The 15269-nt window shown below is 29.2% G+C and overlaps 1 protein-coding gene across 1 annotated transcript in view; it reads left to right on the plus strand.

The window, feature by feature from the left end:
• Positions 1-15269, plus strand: part of LOC107441478 (Kinesin heavy chain 73) — a 129414-nt gene that overhangs the window by 89231 nt on the left and 24914 nt on the right. Inside the window, exons 21-28 of the mRNA XM_043045685.2 lie at positions 2399-2572; positions 2792-2949; positions 3546-3678; positions 3746-3989; positions 5717-5843; positions 8947-9002; positions 11003-11130; positions 11608-11823. Of these exons, the coding sequence (XP_042901619.1) occupies positions 2399-2572; positions 2792-2949; positions 3546-3678; positions 3746-3989; positions 5717-5843; positions 8947-9002; positions 11003-11130; positions 11608-11823 (1236 nt within the window). The remainder of the gene's footprint in view (positions 1-2398; positions 2573-2791; positions 2950-3545; positions 3679-3745; positions 3990-5716; positions 5844-8946; positions 9003-11002; positions 11131-11607; positions 11824-15269) is intronic.

Raw genomic sequence — 15269 nt, forward strand, 5'->3', positions numbered from 1 at the left:
TAAAAGTTATTTTCATTATGAGAACATTTTCGACTAGGTCATACAAAGAAGAAAAAAGTTCACAGAGAAAAAAATTGTAATGTTTGGCAACTGTTTGGCGATCGTTTAGGCGCACTTGGCGCATTGTGTCACCCCTTCGGGTGCATGTTAGGAATCGAGGTAGATGCATGTTTATCTTGGTCGGGAGAGGTTCTCCCTTGGTTGTTTAAGAGCTGGATGCTCGAATATGAAAATAATGACTAGTTTCTTTTAATTTTTAATAAAGTTAAGTTTATTATTATGAAAATCTGGTGTGATTATTTGTATGGAATATAGTCATTACAAAAATGTTTCATTGTAAATACAGGTTTGTTAGAATAAATTTACAGTAATGTTTAAGATAATGTTTGAATTTTGACTTCCTGTATAGTTTATAGAGGGCTCGTCATTTCATAAAAAAAAACTCGGTGAAGAAAGAAAGCTCTCTTTGATATGGCATAAGCGACCAGTTAGGCTTACCACAATGCACTATCTGACCAAACACGTGCTACCTCTTCGTAAAAGACAGTTTGCAGAAAAGCTCTTTTTCATAGATTGCAGCGAGAACGGGGTTTGCATGAGAACTTGCTTTTTTAAAAGTTTTTTTGTAAAACTACCGATTTTCTTAAAGTTGAATTTGCGATGGTGCCACTAAATGGTAGTATATTTTCCCTGGACAAACCCCTGCTTAAAAGTGTTTTATTTCGGGACAGTTGATAAGAGACTTATCGCAAGACTAAAAGACATTCTGGAAAAAGTCTTTTCTCAGAAGTCTTACTAGAAGCAATAATGTCTAGGAGACGAGAGGAACTTATTTACTTACTTTTTACTGTGTTTTTCAAATTAATCAATAAAGGGATTTTTTTTTTTAATTGACCCACTGACATTACTTTTTAGACAAACGCTGTATTTATACTTAAGATTATTTTTATAACTTTCTTTACCAATTTATTTATCATAAATGTTTTTTTTCTTCAAACTTTTACTTATTCATCATTTTTGTGTAAAATATTATTTATACTTTGGAGATTTAATCTTGAGTTAAAATGAGTTTTTTCATCCTTATTTAGTTTCTGACTTTTAAGTTTGTTTTAAGAATACTAGACATTATTTATTTCTTTATTTCAGTATATCTAAAAATTGTTTTCTTTAAAAAACTTGTTATTTTTACTTTTCAAACTATACTCAATTACAGGGTATCTATTTTCTTTGTATTCTTTTTTTCCTGATAAGAATAATTATTCTCTTAGATATTTTGATTTTTAGCTTTTTTCCTGATTTTTCCTGATTTTCATAACGTACCATTTTCATAACATTAACTATGAATAAAAATATGAATTTTAAGATGATGGATTTAAAGAATCTGAAAAATGTAAGCATATGATTATTTATTACCAAAATCAGAGGATTATTTAATGAAACCGATTGCTATTTTCTCTTTTAACCAGTGATTCTATTATGCTATGAGGGTTTTTTTTTCACAATAAATTAATTTCCTACTCAATAAATTAATTTCCTACTCAATAAATTAATTCTACTCATTCATAAATCTGAAGATAAATATTTTTTAAAGAAAATTCAATTGAGCTATTCTTTATAGTCTGCTCTGTCCTTTTAATATTTATGTTAGCACTTCTTTTTACTATCTTTTCTGTTTAGTAGATTCAAGTCTTCTTTTTATTTAATTTGCTTAATAAATTTTCCTCTAATTCTAATGTTTCCTTTTTTTTTCTTATTAGGGAAGAAATATATTGTGTTTTTTAAACATTATTTTCGTTTTATCCTAGTTAATTTGATTATTTTAATAAATATGTTTTTAATAAATATGTAGTTTTAAATAAATAATTCCAAGAAACTGAAGCAATAAGATATTATTCGCTTAAAAAACTTTATCAGCTTCAAATATAGGCAAATGGAAATAGTTGTTTGTCATTTTCCTTTTTTATAAAGATAGTTTGGCATATGTATACTGTACAGAAATTTCCTGATTTTCTTTTAAAAATGTTGTCCTGATTTTTTTCATAAACCCTATGCAAAGACTGCTATAGTTATTTAATTTTAGCTTAAATATTACATCTGTGTTTTTAAGATTTTTATTGTATAATATGAGTAATAACTATTATTATTGAGTAATAACTATATAACTCATATTATTGTAAATTGTCAGTAGAAATAATGATGTTTATCATTAATCTGTCAATATCTGTATTTTTAAATTTAATTTCATCACATGTTTTTGTAAAAATTAAAGTTCTGAGTTGTGTTTCTGTTATTTTTGCACACTCATGATATACACTCATGACACTAATGATATAAACTATGCTTTTTTTTGTTTGGATGGTATATTTATCAGCTATTCACTGATTTTCTTACTCTTTAGCTTTCAATTAAATCTGCCACTGGATTGCCACCTTCTCTGTCGAATTTTGTGTTTTGCCAGTATGTTTTCTGGGGTCATCCAGACGCCGTTGTTGTTCCGCCCATAGTAAACCCTGAGTATCCTGCTTCAAGGAAAGGAAAAGATTGCATGACCTTCAAATTTGAACACATTCAGGTAAATGAATAAACTATCTTCAAAGGTTGGTAATTGCAATGTAATGAATTAAAAAACAATAGTGTCCTTTTTAAATTTTATTTCTCTTTTATTTTTAATTGTTGATAAGTTGGTTGTAATCAGATATTAATACCCGCTGCATTAATTTCTTTGTGAAATAGTCCAAAATTATTTTCTCAGTCTTGCTGCATTACCACAGTTTGATTACTTTTGTTTTAGGAATTCGTAGTTAATGTTTCGGAAGAATTTATTGAATACTGCACTGATGGCGCTCTTTCTATCGAGGTCTGGGGTCATAGAAGTGCAGGCTTCAGCAGCTCAAAGCCTGGTTGGGACTTAGATGTTCAGCTAATGAGGTCCCGGTCATTAGCAGACAGGTGAGTTTTAGATTATTATTTTTATATTCATTTTGCTATTAATAATGTTACGTCGCATTTTTTAAAACACTTTTATTTTTACTAGAACATTCATATTTGTGTATAATAAACGCGGCACTTATTGCATTACATTTAGTAGTAAATAGTCTTTTACCAAATACATTCATATTTGTATAATAAATACATTCATATTCGCTCAGGGCATGAATGTTTCTCTCTGTGTTTTGTTCTCTGATGTTCTGTGATTGTGGCCCATCCTATAAACGGGTATCTGTGGTGTGCGTACTGTTGCTCACCACAGTGACTTAGGTTCACAGGTGCCCACTGGGTAGCGTTAAGTGAGCAACACTTCCGGCATCTTCCGGGGTGAAGAACGAAAGTTCAGTGCCTGCCATAAAATTTTTTGTTTTTAATTAAGCTTTCTAAATAAAGAATAAATTCACCATGTGTCGTTTTAAAAAAACAAGAGGTCATCAATGAAAATTCACCTTTTACTGTACTGTAGAGTAGATCTGTTTACTTTTCTTCAATTAGAGTGTTTCTTTTCATTATTCAACAAAATCCAACAGTGACATTACATACACAAATTTTTTTAGGTGGTCAGAACTGATCAGAAAAATTGAACTGTGGGTTGAAATTCAAGAATTGAATGATATGGGTGAATATGCAGCTGTGGAAGTCATACCAAGACCTGACATCGCAACGGGTGGTGTTTATCAACTGCGTCAGGTATTTAGCAAACAATTGTACGTCGAAGGTATTATTTTCTACTGTTCCTCACTGTTGCTCTTTTCAGGGTCAACAACGTCGAGTGATGGTCAGAGTTAGGCCTGTACACAATTCTGGAACATTGCCTATTATATGTGAAGCAATAACTAGTGTATCCATTGGAAGCATTTGCTCAAGATCCAAACTGCAAAAACCTTTGGATTCTTATCAAGAGGAAGATTTGACTCTTTTACGAGAGAAATGGTCGGAAGCTTTAATGAAAAGAAGAGAGTACTTAGATAGTCAAATACAAAAAATCATCAATAAGAAAGGTTAGATAGTATTATTTTTCTCAGTTTTTTGATTTCTAGAAAGCTATGATCAACAGTGAAAATGTACTGTCCAAATGAAAAATATCATTTATGAGAAATAATGGTTAATCCTGATGGTTTTTAACGATAAATAGTTGCTTTTTGTTTTATTTCTTAATAACTGCTTTAAAAAAAATTTTCTTTTTTTTTGGAATGATGTAAAATATTTGCATTTATTTTTCAAAATTATTTAGAATTTATTTTTCAAAATTATTTAGAATTTATTTTTCAAACTCATTTAGTATTTATTTTTTCAAAGTGTACAGCTCTTTTTATAAAAGAAGTTTTACGAGCAAAAAAGTTGCATTTTGAAACTTCTGCCATATTATTTATATTGAAGTTTGTTAGGTAGAGATATTTTCTACTAATGAAAATTAAAGTCTTCAACGCATTCAGGTTTTGCTGTCTAATAACTTAAAAATTATATCTGCTATTATATTAGGAGAGCTGCACATGTTTAAATAAATTTTTCTTTTTGCTCAATATTTGTCTAAATTTTATTAGTAGATGAATTTGTATCATTTTTTTCCATTGTCTCATTATAAGTGATATGTATTTTACAAAATAGATACGTTGTTAAGTGGTTTTCTTCAATAGATGCATAAAATCTAGAAAGTATCCCTTATAAACATTTGTGCTACAATAGTCTGATTAGCGCCATTTTGATGTTCCTGCCAAAATTTATAATTACTTTTAAAATATATGAAGAAGATATTTTATTTCTTTCTATGCTTAAGAAATGTGACATTGCTTCCCTTGTTATCACAGCTGTCTGTTTTAGGAAATTTTTGGCATGGTCTCTTCTTTCTTTCATGATGCAAAGTAAAATAAAAAGTAAAATTTTGCGCATATTTAGATAAGTGTTAAAGAATTATTGTGATATGAAAGTGTCATTGACATTGATTTTTTAGCTATGTCAAAGTTGAAATTCATTTTTTGTTTAATGAAAAGTATTAGGAGGAGAAACTTTTCACCTTTTTTTTATGGTATTCACTCCCCAAAAAGATGATATTTTTCAAAATATATAGTCTTCTTTCATAATAATAAAGCCCTTAAAAGGTTTTTTTTTCAAGGGGTGTTTTAAAAAAATACTTAATTTTCCCTTTTCAAAAATGAGATTTTTTTTCTTTACCATGTCAATTTTCGCTGCGTATTATGCAAAAGCAAGGTTTTCGCATTGTTCTATTCAACGTTTTCACAATTCATTCAACCACAATTCATTTAGGTGTACCATTGGTTCATAACGTATATAAGCGCAAATCACGTTACTTGCTCGATGAAATACTTAGGAGTGACTACTGAGATGAGTTCGATGAAATTCTTTCACTCTCGTGTGCAACTCTGTTGCATTTTGCAAGATATTCTCATTTTCAGGCTTCATTTTCCACTCTCTGAAATTGAACCGAAAAAATGTCTTGATCTATTTATTGTGGATAGTATAATCAAGTAAAGAGTTCTTTGTCCGAAACTAGTTATTTTATCATGATCACGTAAAGTTTTCGAAAATTATTTTGCATTTTGTTAATGTATATTAAAAAAAAAATTTAGTGCTTAAAAAGTACTTTAAAGGTGCTTATTTTTTGTTGAGAGATTTGGCTACGCTCCCTGAATAAAGGAATGATGCAATAGAGTTTATATATGGTTATATTTTCTATGGTATTGAAAAATGTTGTATTATTTTCCTATAGACAAATCAGATCAGGATATTGAGAGAGAGCAGAGCTTGATTGATCAGTGGGTGTGCCTGACTGAAGAAAGGAATACTGTTTTAGTGCCTGCTCCCAAATCTGGAATACCCGGAGCTCCAGCAGACTGGTATGCATTTCTTTAATTCTTCTTTTTAAAACAAAATGTGTGGTAAATAATTGTATATTTTAAAACATAAATAAAAGGTAAAAATCTAAATTAATTTCTCTATGAGCACATAAGAAATCTTTTATTTGATTTTTTTTTTAGTCAAAAATGTTTTAATTTTGATGCAAAATGCTAGAGTCATTTCAAAATGTTAAATATTTAACATTTTGGAGCGTGTATTGTTTTTACTCAAATTATAACACCATTAGGTATCTCATCTCCATTACCGCAGCTAATTTATAGTCAAACCGCATTTGAAAATCTCTCCCATAGAAAGATATTTTTATTTTGTTTTTGAAGAACTAATCTAAAAATTAATTTACACAACACCATATTGATTACACAACACCATATGTTTTAAATCTGATGCATTTTGAAAATCTATCTGTTTATACAATGACTTTTCAGAAAGCTCTAATTTGAAATATAATGCATTTAATGTTGCTATGTTTATTATACATGCAACCTGAAAAAAATAAATTATATAGATTATTTCAATTATTATGGATTAATTGTGTTAGATAAAAGGTATTTTATTATTTATTTTTTAAGCAGTTCAGGAACTATATATATATATATATATATAGAGTTCATATAAAAAAATGTTTGAATGATTTGAACAAGTTGAAATACTTTATTTTTTGATTTTTATAATTTCCTTTTTTTATTCTGGATTTCGTTTCCAACATTTTTTCCAAATTCTATCATCATTTTTAAAGTGTTTTTTTTTCATGGGTTACAGCACTGATGTTTAAATTACTATATTTTTCCAATTATAATATACGATAGCAGCTAAAAGCTAATTCTTTTTTAGTCAGCCAGTACATTTTACTAGCTAGTACCTTAAATAAGCATGGTGTTATTTCATTTCCTCCTCAGCTTGCAATTGCTGTCATTCCACATATTTATATAGCCATCATTGTTAGGTGTAGCGAAATTGTAGCATGCCAGCTAGCGGGAGTAAAATATACTTGAAAGAGTTAAAGTAGGAACAAATAAAACTTGATGCAAAACACTGTCAAACCACTTGAGAGCCTTTTAGAACCATACTCCCAAACATCTATGGGAGCATTGTGTCATCGCTTCTTGAGCTTCTTTACATTTTTACAAACAGGCAAATCCAGTTGATTGGTTGCATCTTGCTTCTCTCTAGAGCTGATAACCTTAGCTTCTAACTTGTCATAAGTATTGAGAGTATCAGATTGAGGGTTTCGCAAATGTATGTTTTTCGGAATTCCTTATATAAAATAAACCTGTAATTCTGTCAAGATCTGACTGCTATCAATGAGATCTTTTTTGAATGCATCGAACATTCGTGAATAATTTAAATCAGGGCTAGACTTTTTCCTTGAATAATGATTAATTTCTCATTAGAAAGAGTTAATATGAGGTTTCAATCAACTCATTGTCATTTTCGGAAAACTTTGTTGCGTGTGAGTTACTACCTATAGCTTTCCCCTTCTTCTCCTTGAACACAAGATCACCTTCCTTCCTTAGCTGTGCACAGTACTTAGCTGTCTAGACGTTTCTAATCGTTTTCCAACACACGTGAGCATGTGCTCTTCTCTAATTCGGAATCATAAAGAAAAGCTCCTATTGGTACCCCATCGGTCCCATTCCTTCATTATACTGGCCAAAGTTCCAATTTATTGAAAATTGGAACTTGGCCAGTACAATTGACTAGAAATTGGAAATTGAACATAGATCATACGATCTCTGCTCAATTTTTGGCAGTACAAAGAAATTCGAAACAAAGTACCTCGATATTCTATCGTGAGCGTTCAACATGCATACTTGCTAACAATATCAGCGGGAGATAGTTGTTTCCTTGAACGGGCTAACCCTCAAGAAGCTTTGTGGGAGTTATTAGATAGCCGAAGCACTCTTCTTTCGTGAAACGTCATTTTCTTAGTCACTTTTACATAATTCTATTACTATAGTAAAAAAATGCAATGAAAAAATAAACATTGGAAACGTCCACCAGAAACACTGAAAAAAACAGTTGCTATCGAGAAACAACGCACGTAAACAAAATACAAAATGCCGTGGGTGTCTCATCACTAAGCGGTGACGGCACTTTTTTTTTATATCAGTCGTTGAACTACCGACCCAATTTTATGGGTTTACGACTACTAATGTTCAACTCCGTAGCCTTGTAATTTTGAATCAATCCAGAAGATTAGGAAATTCCTGGATCAGTTCCCCCAGAGGTATTGATTTGTTATGCGAACATAGAGGACTTAGTAACTCGATAGATTTAACTTGAATCAGTCACCATTTACTACACGGGGAGTCTTCGGCGTGCGGAAAACGAACCCAGGACCTNTCATGACAATGCGAGCTCTCACACATCGACTCAAACAAAGGCATTTCTGACGGAGCGAAAGATCGAACTGATGGGTCATCCGCCGTACAGCCCTGATTTGGCACCCAATGACTTCTTCTTATTCCCACACATCAAAAATAAATTACGTGGACAACGATTTTCGACCCCCGAAGAAGCGGTTGATGCATTCAAAACGCATGTTTTGGAGTTACCTCAATCAGACTGGAAAAAGTGCTTTTGAAAATTGGTTCAAATGCATGCAAAAGTGTATTGATCATCATGGAGAATATTTTGAAAAACAATAAAACCAATTTCTATCCTACATATTAACATAAAAATCTATGTCATGTAATTAAGTCCACAAAGCATTCATTTTTAAAACAAAATTTTGCTTTGTAAGAATTTATAGGGATTTTTCAATGCAATTTTTATAACAATTAATTCTTTTGTTTTTGAATAAGTGTTGAAAAGATTTGCACCTTATTGAAATTCTGAATTGTGTTAACATATTTTGAAAATATTATGTGAAATTTTTACAATCAAAAGTTATGATAAACTTAAATTCCATTAAATTAGAACCAGTTAACATACTATTAGGAATAAGTGATGTAACGAACGAATGAGGTTTATTAGTTTTTAGCCCATTATTTTCAAAATGTAATTTTTAATTAGCTACTTATGGTTATTATTATTTTTATGTAATAGTTGTTTTTAATGAGTGTTTATTTATATTTTTAGGGACCCTCCTCCTGGAATGGAAAAACATATACCTGTTATTTTTCTAGATCTAAATGGTAAGTCTTTTTTAACTGTAACTTTTCTAGTTTATTTATCTGTTATTTTTCGAAATGTAAATGGTGGACCAACTTTACCTTAATTTTTTTTGACTAACTTAATTGTTATTTTTCTGTTATATCTTAATTATATTTTTCACTTTTCTTCCTTATTTCATAGTGTTGATAAATACTGATTTAATGATTATTTACTCATTTTTCTTTATACAAAAAACAAACATTCAGGTATTTTTTCTAAACAAATGAAAAAAGAAATTCGTTTTTTTGTGCGAACTTCCCTCTAAATGAACTATTTGAAACTTATGAACAATTTTTAGGACAGTATGCTGCAAGTGCTCTTTAAACCTACTGTTCAAATTCTAGTACCCTAACACAAAAGAATTTTGAGCTATAGGAGCACACAAATTCTTATTTTATTATTAAATTATTTTCTAAAGTATATTATGACATTCATCGTCTCATTTAATCTATATTTCATACTTTTGAGAGCTTATTTTGGAAAGTGAAAACACTTAAGTGTTTAAGAATTAAAATTAGGCTATAATAACATTTATAATAATATTTATTCAATAGAATGGAATAAAAATTAGCCCAAATTCAAAAGTTAATGTAAGAAATTGGCTTGACAAGAAAAATATAATTCGCAAACGTACCCTAATATTTGCATGCATTCTAAAAATTGTTTCCTTTTTTTTCAGTTAAATGTCATTTGCATATTCTTGTTGTTGTTAGCATATTCATAGCTTTTCAATTATTAATTAAATAGTTGTTGTTTATATGCTCTTTAATTGTACTCTTAATTATCAAGGATGAAAAGATTAATTATTCTGTAACCTAATCTCACTTAATTTTGAGCATCAGGAAATATGATTTATTAATAAATGCTGCTTGCTTGTGAGTGTGAAAATATTCTTGATAAATGGGTGGAAACGGCCAGAGAGTGATGAAAATTAATTTTTAATGGTAAAAGTTTAAAGGTGCTTCGAAAAAGATTTAAAAACGAGTAATATTCTGAGTTAAACTCATCAGACAAGAATAAATTATTCTAAATATAAAACCATCACACCAATCCTTTAATTTTTAAGAATGATTTTAAGTAAGCTAAATACAATTTGCCTGCTTTTATTTATTTAATGGTTAAAAAACAGAATAAAAAATATATCGTTCATTCACTGGGGGTTGGCACTTAGCTCCACCTCCTCGGACGAAGAGTTCATTTCAGTGCGGGAGTAAGAGGAGAAACGTTTCCGAGCTTGAAATTGAGACAACCCTTTATGCGTGCCAAACACCAACTGTGAATTATTTTTTAATCACTTACTTCACTTTATCATCTGCTATTATACTCTAGCTAATTAAATATATTTTAAATTTAAAAACTGCTGTTTTCCCAGCAAAATTTCTCAAAAGTGAATAGTTTGTAAAAAAAAAAAAAAAACTATTCACTCAAAGAGAGAAATATCATCAAATTTATGAAATATTTAATGTTAGAAAATGTACATAAAGAGTGCGAAATAAATATTTTTATCATACAATCGCCAAATAGCTACCTTGTTCAGGATTCTTCACATCATTCTCCCCAAAATAACGAAATAGTATCATCCGATACCACGATTGTGAAGGCGGAGCCAAGTGCCAACTCCTGGTCAACGAGATTTTTTTTATTTAAAATGAAAGCAGGCAGTTTATTCACTATTCAAATCTAAATAAAGGCATCACAATTAACAAAAAGTAATAAAATAATAATGTAAGCAAAAATACTATTTTGATTAAACTAGAATGAAGAATTTGGATAATGTTTAAAATGTTTTAAATTAATGAGTTAAAATTATATAGCTACATTGGATTTAGGATACAATACTTATGATATATTATAATGAATATAGCTAATCCAAATTATTTCTACAACCAGTTGTTAGTTCTTTTTCTTGATTTTCGTGAAGATTTCCTTGATGCGAACTTTGCTTCTCAATCAAATTAACTGATTTGTTTTTCTTTTTTAGCGGATGATATGAGTGTCCCCATTAAAGGTGATGCAGAAATCCGCATTGCCGGAGCAAATTCCATTTTACCCAAAGAACATGGCAGCCAGTCTTTTAATCTTCCTATTGTAAAATACTGTGAAAAAGAGGTAATTATAAAAATTTAATTTTTAGTTATTTGCACTGTTCCAAGAAAATTTTTTGTATAACTTCACTGTGAATAATATTTTGAATTATTTAGTTTAATTGAATTAAAAAAAAGTAACTAAATAGTTTTACTTGCATGTTTATTACCGAGAGTCTGTTATAATAAATTTTAAAAAAATATGAAGTCTGTAAGCAATAAAATTCTATACAATAGAATTTCATTTTGAAGTTTTTGTTTCCCTCTTCAATAAAATCTAAATTTTTTTTTCCTTCTAAAAAAAGAAAAAATTTTAAAATTAATCCTAATATATTTATGCGCTTATTAGTTTATTGAATAAATAAGAAGTAGAAAAAGTGAGCCATTTAGTACAACTGTGAAAGAAATAGGATTGGTAAGAAAAATGAGAAGGTTCATTTTTAAATGTAAAAGAATTGGTTGGTCTTGAATCTATTGTGAATTAATGTATTGCGTTTTGCAGGTGTGCGCTACTGCGGCGTGGGACTCATCCATACACGATTCCATTCATCTAAACCGAGCCACTTCACCAAACGATCGTATTTATTTGATTTTAAAAGCGTCGGTCCGTCTCAGTCATCCGGCCACCATGGATGTAATGCTGCGCAAACGTCTAGCCATCAACGTTTACAAGAGGCAGTCTATTGCTGACAAAATAAAGAAAAAGATTGTTAGACAAGTAAGTAGATTTTTATTCTTATTCACAAAGTATTCATATTTTAATTACTTTCTCTTCCCCTATCAAACCAACCACTGCTTGTCAATTATTTCAAAGTCTAATCATCTAATGATTATACTCTACTTTTTCTGCTATAAAAATGCCCTATGTTTCAAAATATAGATCCTCAAACATTTGACAGTTTAGGGGTGCACAACCTTTTTCTGCAAAAAGCTACAGAAAAAAAATTCTAGCTTTTAATTCGATGAATTTATATTTATTTTATATCAATAGATAATAACTTAATTAATTGCTAATAAAAAATATTAAAGCATCTTTAAAATGAAAAGAAGAGTAGACAAATTATCTATAATAAAATGAAGAGTTTGTTTGTGTGTATATATCTTATAACTCCAGAACTGTTTATTCTATCATTATGAAATTCAGACAGTGAGTTAAAGGGTCAATTTTAGTCCCTGATCCTACAAATCATAAATATTTTGATTTGATTGTTCAGGGGTAACATTTAAAAAAATTGAATTTACTCATTGGTTTTAGAAATTGTGCCATTGTTATTAATGACGCAGCAGACGAGTTCAAAGATAGTGTCAGTAACGTTTGCTTGCTCATAGCTCTCATTAATCAAAAAAGGACTTCATTGCACGTTATTAGCTATTGAATTATTCTTTATGTCAGATAAACTCGATGATAAAGGTCATAGGTCGGACTACGTTTCCAGTTTAGTATTTAAGTACTGTGAAACCATGGAGTATTTATAATATAAATAATAGAGAAATAGTACTAAATTGTTTAGGAAAATGGTAAAAAGGCACAAATTGGAAGCAGTGTAGTAAGGGGAAAAGTTAATAGAGAAATGATACAAATTCATCTAAGAGAATCATTCAAAATCTCCATACCATTATTGATGCCTATAATGCTTAATTTTCATAATACAGTCAAACTCGTTTATAATGAGCTCGGATTTACCGAGGGAAACGAGAATTTTTGGTTGGATCAATGTTAAGTCTATGGAACAGAAGTCGCTTTTAACGAGCAAGACCCGGTTTTAGCGAGCAATATTTTTCTGTCTTGCAATCATCTTTCTAGTCTTTCTGTCTTATCTTTTTTTCAAAATGATAAAGAAATGCGAGGGAAGGGGGTTAGTTGTCATTAAATTAAGAAAAGTATTTAATTAAATTAATTAATGTAATTAAAGTAAGTAAGTATTAATTAAATTTTAAGTAAACTCAATCATTTGACCTCTCAAGCCCCCCCCCCCTCTTCTGGTTGCACGCCTGTCTTAAGGACCCGTTCATTACGAGCACTCTGATTTAACGAGTACATGTTACGGTCCCTTTGTGCTCGTTATAAACGAGTTCGACTGTAGGTGCTTTTTGAAATAAAAATAAAATCACTATGCTATCATTGATGACAATGATGCTTAATTTTTTTTAATGGGTACTATAACTGAAATAAAAAAAATAAAAAAAATTATGTACTAAATAGCAGAAATTGTGAAATTGTACTAATTTGTTTAGAAGAAAAGTAAAAAATAGCCATGCTATTATTAAAGCAAATGATGCTTAATTAAATTTCATAATAGGCACTTTTGATATTTATTATGGTAATTTATGGCATCTTAATCAATACCATATATACTGATGTAGATAAAATAAGTGTATTAAAACTGCATTAATACTGTGCAATTTTAATATAAATAATGTAGAAAGAGATGTTTTATGGGTTTTCGAAAGGGATAAGTACCTGAGAAAATGATATCGTGGTAAATTTTGACCATCATGAATTGGCAATAGCATCATTCTAACGGTATGAACTACTTAAGACTTGTTTTGCTTAACCTAATAATTTAAAGTCTCTGTCAAAGAATAAAAATACAAATAAATAAATTTAAAAAAAATTGGTATTATTTTAGCATTATAAATTGCATTATAAATTGCATCTTTCAATTTTGTGTATGATTTTGTACTAATGATTTAGTAATAGTTTAATTTTTTTTTCATCCCATGCGAAAAACTGTTTTCAGCTAGTATGTGATGTTTATAGAGTGTGTATGTGTACAATATTTTCAAATTATTAACATTTGAAGTTTTTTACTCTTTGAATTTTTTAAAAAGCTAAATTATTACTTTCTCTGTGGAAATCTTACCTTTTCTACTACATGTTTTGCAAATGTTTTCATAGGAGGAGTTATTTATGACTATGACTGCCTTTAGTTTTGCAAATTTCCTTTTTTCTTTCCTTTTTTTAAAAAAAATTCTGAAACACACATTAAATTTTGTTTTTGTAATAGATGGATTTTTTAATTGATTATATTTTTTTATTTTGTATGCAAAATTTATACATTCCGATCTTAAATCTTAGTATTATTTTACTTGAACTGTTTTCAGGTAGTTAACAAAATGTGCACATTCTTTTAACATTGTTTAAAAAATTGATTTTATTGGTAGAATCATTAATAAATGCTTGTAAAAGATGAAATTCGAAAACCAAAAAAATTGACCCCAAATTTTTGTTTATTCACCACCTATTCGATTTTTATAGCAGGAAATATTTTATTTTTTGGGAAAAATCTTTCCCCCCCTCAAACTTTAATGATAAGGACCAGAGTTCTAAATATTATTTTTTTGAGCTGAAACTTTCCAAATATTGGTTTTATACCAAATGGTACACTTTTAGGAGGTGCTGTAAAAGATGCGATGTAAATTTTTTTTTCCTGTGTTAATAAAAACCACCCTATTGTGCACCCCTACAACTGATCAAATCATTGCCATGAGGTCATCTGATCTAGTTCAGCACAATAGGTTACATGTGTCTCTAATTTTTGCTGCTTGAAGTTTTTATTTTCTAATGCCTAACATTGTCCCTTAATTGTATTCAATAGCTAACAGCTTGTTTCATTTTATAGTTGTAAAAAATGTTAAAATAAAAAAAAAATTAGAATTAAGAAATGTTAAAATGTCTGTAAGAAATGCTAAAATTAAAAAAAAGTGAAAACAAATTAAGCTTAAAATAAGTGAACGAAAAAGAAGTATATTTCTTTTACAGTAAATAAATAATTTAATTTAACTTCTCCTGTTATGCCAGTATCCCTGTGGCAGAATTTTTTCGGGCTTTCTACAACATAACTCCCTTGCACTAATAACTTTCTGCAAGATACTTTCAATAATAACAAATATGAATGTTACTAATTTAAAGTAATAAAAATCACTGTGTTTACAAAAAAAAAAAAAAAAAAAAAAAAAAAAAAAAAAAAAAAAAAAAAAAAAAAAAAAAANAAAAAAAAAAACATGCAATTATTTTCATTTATATATAATATTTTTTATTCTAATAATATGGGCAATATTCTCGCATAAATCATCATCAAAGTTAAAAAAAAAAAGTAATTAAAAATCCTGAAATCTGTAGCAGTAAATACCGAAAAACAGATCGGCAACGAAATCAGACTC

This window comes from Parasteatoda tepidariorum, chromosome 3 (genome assembly GCF_043381705.1).
Source record: "Parasteatoda tepidariorum isolate YZ-2023 chromosome 3, CAS_Ptep_4.0, whole genome shotgun sequence".
Taxonomy (NCBI): Eukaryota; Metazoa; Arthropoda; class Arachnida; order Araneae; family Theridiidae; genus Parasteatoda; species Parasteatoda tepidariorum.